General features: G+C 43.0%; 1 protein-coding gene across 1 annotated transcript; it reads right to left on the reverse strand.

Moving 5' to 3' along the window:
* Window positions 1-305: 305 nt before the first annotated feature.
* On the reverse strand, window positions 306-2,347 carry LOC120910679 (taste receptor type 2 member 1-like). The gene has a single exon (XM_040322432.1). It carries the CDS (start codon window positions 2,316-2,318, stop codon window positions 1,413-1,415), a length of 906 nt encoding a protein of 301 aa, XP_040178366.1. The 5' UTR covers window positions 2,319-2,347; the 3' UTR covers window positions 306-1,412.
* Window positions 2,348-9,470: the final 7,123 nt, after the last annotated feature.

A 9,470-nucleotide genomic window follows, 5' to 3' on the forward strand; every position in this document is an offset into this window, starting at 1 on the left:
GCGGATACGGTCCGCTGGACCGTATCTGCCGATAAATCCTCTCGTGTGTATGGGGCCTCAGACTAAATTCCAACCGTGCCAAAACGCGATAACCTAAAACAATACGACAAGCCGAAAAAAATGAAGTTTAATGCTTCTGAGCATGCGTCGACTTGATTCTGAGCATGCATGGATTTTTCTCCGATGGAGTTCCACACAGACGATCAGAATTTCCTATCGGTTTTTTATCCATAGGAAAAATTTAAAACATGTTCTATTTTTTAACACAGATGGAAAAAAGACCGATGGGGCCCACACATGATCGGTTTGTCCGATGAAAACAATCCATTGGTATTTTTTCATCGGACAAACTGATCGTGTGTACACAGCTTTATAGTTTTTATATGAATTCTACACTTTGAGACAGATAAAATTATCATTGGTGTCATGGCACTGGTTGGGTCGAGGAACAATGCAGGCACCACTGAGCTTATTGAACCCTTAGCCACCTTTGTAGGACCTGGTTGAGAATGGCTGCTATAGAATATCATTTGAGTGACAGCTCTGAGTCTGCTGCAACTTCCGACATAACATTCAAGATGGCGGTGCCCAGTAACAGTCTCAGCACTTTTTGGATATCCACATAAGGTAGGTTTTTACAGGTAAATATCATGCACAACATATGTTAAAGGTTGATATATTCATAAGGGAAAGTTTTTGTTAAAATAAATGGTTTGATGATGGGGTCTCTTTAAAACACTGGTGGTATAGTGGTTTGCAGAGTTGCCAACAGTCAGTAAATTTACAAACAGTTTGTCAATCAATGTCTGTTAAGGATATGCCGCCTGCATGTCCGCAACTGACATATTGTCTCCCAGGGTAGAATTCTGATGAAAACCTTCCACTGACCACCAATGTATGAGGCATATTTTTCACTTACTCCTAATGAATTGGTTTTGGCAGAGATTCCCTAAGACCTATTAATGATTTTAAGGGGTTCTCTGGGGTGGTCAGTATCCCTCTTCGGTCATAAATAAAAAATACAAAGTGTCAGTTTGGACCCAAATATTCAAGACTATTCAGGAGCCCGTAGTTTATAATGTATCATTTCTACATTTGAAAGTTTCAGAAGCATACAAAATAATTGTAAATGAGTTACTTATATTGTCATTGGTATTCATGAACATTTATATCAATATACATATTAGTAGTACGAGCACAGATAAAGAATGATTATAGAAAATCTAACGCTAACTTTATGACAGGTTTAGTTGTATACAATCATCTTACAACTTTTGGGCATAGGTGAAAAGTTTTCACCAAGCTGCTTGTTATGCATGTCTTATAGAGCACCCAATCAACTTCTAATTCAGATGGTATTATAAGAGTTTCCTGATGCTGAACTGTGTATGGACGAATGCAGAAAGAAATCATTAATAATCAATAGTCTCTATCTGAGTCACCTCTGCTTCGCAGCAGTAGCAATGTCCCTTTTGTAGAATCTTCCTGAAAGTCTGTTTGAGCTTAGGGTTCCCAATGGCAAGCACAAGAGAGTGTAATGAAGGGTAAGCACCAATGACCATAGTGCAAAAACTGGCCCACATTCCTTTACCCAATATTCCGGATACGTAGAGATTAAATGCTACTGTGTAAAGGGAGAAGAAAATGAAGAAGGCACCCATCATTCTAACAGCTCTATGATGGGCATGTAATGATGGCTCTCTGAAGCCAGTTCTCTCTTGCCCTTTAACCTTGCGCATGTGCCTGAAAAGAGAGCCCACAACCAGCCCAGATGAAACACAAAACAGAAGAAATGGAGGAGCAATGCTCACTGCTGAAGTGGTAGAGAAGGTTGCAAAGTCTGAGCCACCTAAAATAAATGGTGACGACCTATTACCTTTGTCAAATTTGTCCACATTGAAAACAGTGTAAGTAAAAGAGTTGCTACATAGCGCTGAGATTCCAGCGCTAGCCAAGATAAAATAAGGGACGCATCTGTCAAAATGGGTTTTCAAAAAGACAAAAATGCATTGCTGAATATTGACTATTCTTACACAGTAGAATGTGGAGAGTAAAGCAGTCAGCCATACGTTGATGTTATGGAAAAACAGCCATACATATTGTAGATTCTTTATGCTGCTTTGTGAGTTAAAAGCATCTGAATATAAGTACGACAACACGTACAAACCTAACACCAGATACTGAAAGCCAAAGCGAGACAAACTTAGGCAAGTAAGGATTATGTTGCCAGAGCCAAGTTTTTTCTGGGTCACCAGGACTAATAAGAATACGATCACAATGTAACCATTCACCAAGGTTCCAACGACAGTCTCCAACATCAAGAAAGATAATGAGAAAAATTCATATGGCGTCAGTCCTGTTACTACTTCTGATGGCGATTGTGAATGTTCTTGCTGTGTTTGATTGTCTGGCTTATACATTTTTTTTTCCTTTCAGGCTTCTCTCTTTTTATCTTGGATATGAATGTGTCTCTCTTGTTTGGTTTGCTGTACTCTTCGCATCGAACTCCTACCCTGGTGTATGTTCCTCTTTTATGTCCGCAGAAAAGGATTATGTTGGATTTAATGTGTTGTGCTTTCAGTATATTGAATGCAAATGAAAAGAACATTTACTCATGAGGTACCCATATTGTTGACTCTTTGCATATATCATTTGCTATGCGATTCAAATGTGGCGTGTATATTTTCAGTGTTAATGCTGTTAATGCTAATTAACGACCGTATCATTTTGAACACAGGATGTTTCCACTTTTTGGCCCACACGCTATGGAAAATGATTTGTTTATCTACTTTTTTAGAGTCAAATGATTAAAAAAACTTAAAATAATGTTTTGTTGCCATCTGGTGGACATTTGAAAACAGTTGCAAAAAGGTTGAGTAAGGGGTACTAAAGATAAAAATAAAATAGAGCTGCGATGCAGGTAAACACTGCTTTGTAATATGGGGTCCTAAATTAACAAATGGGTGTAGCTATATATGTCATTATTAATATTATTATTATACAGGATTTATATAGTGCCAACAGTTTGTGCAGTGCTTTACAAAATGAAGGCAGGCATTACAGTTACAATACAATTTGTTACAAGAGGAATCAGAGGGCCCTGCTTGTTAGAGATTACAATCTAAAAGGAAGGGTCAGGTGATACAAAAGGTAATAACTGTGGGGGATGAGCTGATGGAAAAAGTAAAAAACAGTGTATTAGTTAGAAGCAGGATAGGCTTCTTTAAAGAGAAGGGTTTTCAGGGATCATCTAAAGATGGATTGATTAGGAGACAGTTACTCTTTGTGAAAAAAAAAAAAGGAGACAGTTGGACAGTTTGGGGTAGGGGGTTCCAAAGGATGGGAGAAGCTTGGGAGAAATCCTGGAGGCGAGCATGGGAAGAGGTGAGAAGGGAGAAAGAGAGCAGGAGGTCTTGGGAGGACCAAAAAGAGCGGCTTGGTTGATATTTTAAGACCATGTTAGTAATGTGGATGGCTTTGTAAGTTGCTGTTAGTACTAACATTGGGTGAGTGGAAGCCAGTGGAGGGATTGGCAGAGAGGGTTGGAGGACACTGGGCAATTGGTAAGATTAATGAGTCTTGCAGAAGCATTCATGATGGAGTGAAGGGGGGATAGATAATGTAATGAGGAGGGAGCTGTAGATGACCAGGGAGTGAATCAGAAATGTAGTGGTGTCAATGGTTAACAGCTTTATGACCGCCCCATAGCAGTTTTACTGCTACAGGGCAGCCGCTTTGTGCAGAATCATAGAATCAGTGCCTTTGGTTTTTGGGCACAGGTTTTTAACGCCGGCAGCTCGCTCCTGCTGTGAATTTATACAGTGGGAGCAGACCCAATGTCCGCCAGGACCTGCTAATCGTTCGGTCCTCTGACAGAATGACAATCTGCCTATGTACACAAGGCAGACTGTCATTCCGTGAGTACAAAAAGACATGGATCCTGTGCTCCTGTGAAGCAGGAACACCGTAAAAGCACCTCCCCACAGTTAGTAATCATTCCCTAGGCACACATTTGACCCTTGTGGACAAACAGAAAAAAAATTCACCATTCCATACTCTTTCTAAAGTTAAACTCATACATTTTAAATATAATTTAAAGTGTATGTAAACCCAAATTGTTAAATTCTATAAACAGTTTACCTAGTAAATATGGTTCTGGCAGAAAGCACCGGAGAGCGAGAAAAGAACCGGAGATGGTACCGGAGAGCAGGAGAAGATGCCGGAGAGAGCGGAGAAGTCGGAAGAAGACCCCCGAAGTCGGAAGAAGACCCTGGAGATGCCTAATAAATTACTTTGTAGTGTGTTTTTTTTTTATTGACACTTTTTTCCCCCAGGTGAATGGGTATGGGTACGATGTGACGATGTGACCTCTATTCAAATCAATGGGCTCCCAAAGGGAACCATTAATTTTGAATAGAGAAAGAAAAAGCGAGGCAAAACGTGAATTGAATTCAATGCAAAACATGCAGCTTTTTTTCCTGGAGTCTGTACTAGCTTTACAGCCCAATTTTTTAAAACGCCCGTGGGCATGTAGCCTAAAGCACAGAGAGATCAAGTATTTAATTGTTTACTTGTAGTGTTTTCATACATACCGTAACTTTTCATGCAGCTGCCAGGGGAGGAGCGAAGGGCAATACTATAGAGCAGAGTTTCTCAACCTTTTTTCAGTCAAGGCACCCTTTAAAATGATAGACATTCTCAAGGCACCCTTTAAAATGATAGACATTCTCAAGGCATCCTTTACAATTATGGACAGTCTTTAGGCCCCCCATTCTAAAAATGTCAATAACAATTCTAATAGGTTTACATAACGCAGCAACATTCAAACATGTAGGACACCCAACATTAGGGGTGATTTATTCTTCTAAAGCAAATCCATTTTTACACACTGGTACTGACTAGTATTCCAATGTTTATTTTCTCAGTCAATTTCTCTCCATCAGTCAGCTAATGCCACCAAAGTGCTCCTTATTAACCGATGACATCATTGGTTGTTAGGATGCCAGTGTCTAGAAAGCAGCAATGGTCCATAATGAAAACCTGTGGCTTTGTGTTACTAAAAGGCAGGCTTGATCCACCTGCTGGCTTGTATACAATGTTTGATACATTTTTAGGCATTTGGCATTTTGCCAAGGTGCCCCTGAAGAAACCTCAAGGCACCCTGGCTATAAAGTGTCACTTGAGTGACGGCTATAAGTTCTGTGGGGCTGCTGACAGCACATCCAAGATGGCAGTGGCCAGCAGCACTCTTGTATGTCTACACAAGGAAGGCTTTTACAGGTAAATAACATAAAATATGTAAAATGCAAATACAGTATCTCAAAAAAGTGAGTACACCCCTCTCATTTCTGTAAATATTTTATTGTATCTTGTCATGTGACAACAATGAAGAAATTACACTTTGCTACAATGTAAAGTAGTGAGTGTACAGCTTGTATAACGGTGTAAATTTGCTGTCTCCTCAAAATAACTCAACACACAGCCGACAATGTCTAAACCACTGGCAACAAAAGTGAGCACACCCCTAAGCGAAAATGTCCAAACTGGGCCCATTAGTGTTACAAGGTTTTAGGTGTGAATGGGCTCTCACTCTCTCATACGGGTCAATGGAAGTTCAACATGGACCCTATTGGCAAAGAACTCTCTGAGGATCTGAAAAAAAGAATTGTTGACTGACAGGGGCTATAACCCTCCCTTATTCTATCCAAAATGAAAAAGAAAAGTGTTGCCTATAGTTCTACTTTAAGTACAGATTTCTGGAGGGAGCTGCGGTGGCTCAACGCGATTGGCACTGCGCTGACAAGCCATTCACCTCTGCAGCTAGAGGTTCGGATCCCGGTCTCGGCTACATGTGAATTGAGTTTGGTGGTCTCAGCCCGGCTCCCGGTGGGTGTGCTATGCAAGGTAAGCCTGTGCTTAGTACGCCCACCCCCCTCCCACAAAAAACCACCACACCTACACACGCACTCTAAATTGGGTTAACACACGCACTTTGACCACGCGGTCTCTAAAAGAGAGGCGAAGGACTAATGGGGCTGGTTGAGCGGGCTAATCCTCTCACTCCCTTATAGGGAGTCCCTCTGCCCCGTTGGGCTTCAAAGCGGAGCAGGTAGGGCGGGCTGTGTGGGAGGACCCCCTCACACACCCACCATTGCCACCCGGGGCATGGAGAAAGGTGGCAGATTGCCTCTGGGGGAGGCCTGCCTACTCCCAACTCCTGCAGTCCAGCTCCTCTCTCGAGTACACGCACAAAATACACTTTAAAAAAAAAAAAAAAAAAAAAGAAAAAAAAAAAAAAAAAAAAAAAAAAAAAAAAAAAAGTACAGATTTCTGTATGGAGAGGACTAAGAAGATATAACCATGCCAATGGTGCAGCAGAAATATATAGCACAGTGAGGAAGGTTTGTGGTCCAGGATGATAGGACAGTCAAAATTGGAAGCAGCGCCCCCCACAGTTGCAGAATGCCGGCCGCCTGCTTACTGGAAGCAGTGTGGCTGCTTTATGGGGGCGCTAGACAAATTTGCCTCTCAGCCCAGTCCGCCCCATAAGACTGGTGCTACATAAACAGTGTAGCACAAGCCAGCAGGGACTCTTTCTGTGCTGCGCCCCTGCAAAGTGCTGCTCTAGGCCTGGGCCTTGTTGGCCTAGGCCAGGACACAGCGTTGGGTATGAGTGCTGCCAGCATTGCTGCAGAGGTTGAAGGGGTGGGGGGTCAGCCTGTCAGTGCTCAGACCATATGCCGCACACTGCATCAAATTGGTCTGCATGGCTGTCATCCCAGAAGACAGCCTCTTCTAAAAATTATGCACAATAAAGCCTGCAAACAGTTTGCTGAAGACAAGAAAACTAAAGACATGGATTGAAAAAGACATGGATTACTGGAACCATGCTCTATGGTCTGATGAGACCAAGATAAACATATTTGGTTCAGATGGTTTCAATCATGTGTGGCGGCTGCCAGGTGAGGAGTACAAAGACAAGTGTGTCTTGCCTACAGTCAAGCATGGTGGTGGGAGTATTATTGTCTGGGGCTGCATAAGTGCTTCCGACACTGGGGAGCTACAGTTCATTGAGGGAACCATGAATGCCAACATGTACTGTGACATACTGAAGCAGAGCATGATCCCCTCCCTTCAGAGACTGGGCCCCATGGAAATATTCTAACATAATAACGACTCCAAACACACCTCCAAGACGACCACTGGCTTGCTAAAGAAGCTGAGGGTAAAGGTGATGGACTTGCCAAGCATGTCTACAGACCTAAACCCTATTGAGCATCTGTGGGGCATCCTCAAACGGAAGGTGGAGGAGCGCAAGGTCTCTAACATCCACCTGCTCTATGATGTCGTCATGGAGGAGTGGAAGAGGACTCCAGTGGCAACCTGTGAAGCTCTGATGAACTTCATGCCCAAGAGGGTTAAGGCAGTTCTGGAAAATAATGGTGGCCGTACAAAATATTGACACTTTGGGCACAATTTGGACATTTTCACTTAGGGATGTACTCACTTTTGTTGCCAGTGGTTTAGACATTAATGGTTGTGTGTTGAGTTATTTTTAGGGAGCAGTAAATTTACACTGTTATGCAAGCTGTACATCACTACTTTACATTGTAACAAAGTGTAATTTCTTCAGTGTTGTCACAAGAAAAGATATAATAAAATATTTACAAAAATGGGAGGGGTGTACTCACTTTTGTAGGATACTGTATAATCTTAAAAGATTTTTGTTGAATTGAATGGTTTGGTTGGTGGAAGAGGGCGGGGAGTTTACTGACATCATGACTCCACTCAACGAGTTTCGGACAACAGACCCACCCACAGAATCTGCAGTTTTTTGGGTCTCATAACAGACAGAGGGGAGACATTTAACAGGTAAGGATACATGCAGGAGGCATGTATAGCCTTATAGATAACCACTATGGCAATAGTTTAGAAAGGATGAGAGTGGGTTTACATCCACTTTAGGGCTTGTGTTTCATATTGTTGGACCTGGGCAGTGGCGGCCCGTCCATAGGGGGCGCCTGGGCGCCGCCCCACGATCCTGTAGTCACAAAAATAAAAATAAATACAAATTAAAAAATTAAAACGGGCCCTTTAAGAATACATTTTTCCGTTAAAATGTTGTTTTTACTAATATTAACTGCAGCGCCGCCCCCTCTGGCACTCGCAAATAACATACATTCATGCATTGCAAGAATGTATGTTATTGTTGCCAGCTGCCGCTGGTCTATTCAGATGGCCGGACCTTGGGTGCCAGATACCTGAATAATGGCAGCTGGTTGGCTGTGCGGAGGTGCCTATCAGAGCCAGCGGCTCTGATAGGCTTTCCGAGTACAGCCCTCGTCTCCCGGATGCTTTATTCTGGTTATCGGTAACCTGATTGGCTGAAGCATCATCGAGGGCGGGAGAAGACATCGAGGGACGTGGAAGCAGAAAGGTAAGTGCATTTTACAGGGCACAGCAGCGACAATGGGCAAAGAGGCGACAAAGGGCACAGTGGCATCAATGGGTACAGTGGTGACAAAGGGCACAGTGGCGACAAAGGGCACAGTGGCAACAATTAAAGGGCACAGTGACATGCACAGTGACAACAATTAAAGGGCACAGTGGCAACAATTAAAGGGCACAGTGACATGCACAGTGGCATCAATGGGCACAGTGGTGACAATGGGCACAGTGGCAACAATTAAAGGGCACAGTGACATGCACAGTGGCAACAATGGGCACAGTGGCGACAATTAAAGGGCACAGTGGTGAAATTGGCACAGTGGCGACAATTGAGGGGACAGTGGCTGTGTTTGATGGCATGGCACAGTGGTGACAATTGATGGCACAGTGGCTGTGTTTGATGGCATGGCACAGTGACTGCGTTTGATGGCATGGCACAGTGGCTGCGTTTGATGGCATGGCACATTTTTCTTCCAAGAATTAGGGGCATCAGCCTGCAGATGTTAGTGTCAGAAAATGGCAGTGGCAGAAAATGTTTAATGGGACAGAATTGACCAAAATGTAGACACAAGCAAAGCATTAAAGGGGTTGTAAAGGTTTGTTTTTTATTTTATTAATAGGTTCCTTTAGAATCCATTCACACAGGGGCAACACGACTTACAGCAAGACTTTGGGAGGCAACTTGGACACAACTTGAGTATGAATCACAGCGCGACCTGAGGCAACTTACAAGGCAACTTCAAGTTGCCTCCAGGACAGGAGGCTTTCCAGTGGCCAATCAGCTCTGGGGGAGGGAGGGGGAGGGGTTTGCCTGAGAAATGTATGTTCTCTTCCTGTATTGTTGCTTCTGTTAAGACAGTGATCTGACTTCTGAGGCGACTTCCATTGAAATCAATGGGTACAAGTTGCCTACAAGTCACCTAGAAGTCAGATTGAAGTAGTACAGGAACCTTTTCTGAAGTCGGAGCGACTGCAGTAGTGTACATTAAGACGGCTCCATTCACTTACATTGATTTTCTCAT

This window comes from Rana temporaria, chromosome 8 (assembly GCF_905171775.1).
Source record: "Rana temporaria chromosome 8, aRanTem1.1, whole genome shotgun sequence".
Taxonomy (NCBI): domain Eukaryota; kingdom Metazoa; phylum Chordata; class Amphibia; order Anura; family Ranidae; genus Rana; species Rana temporaria.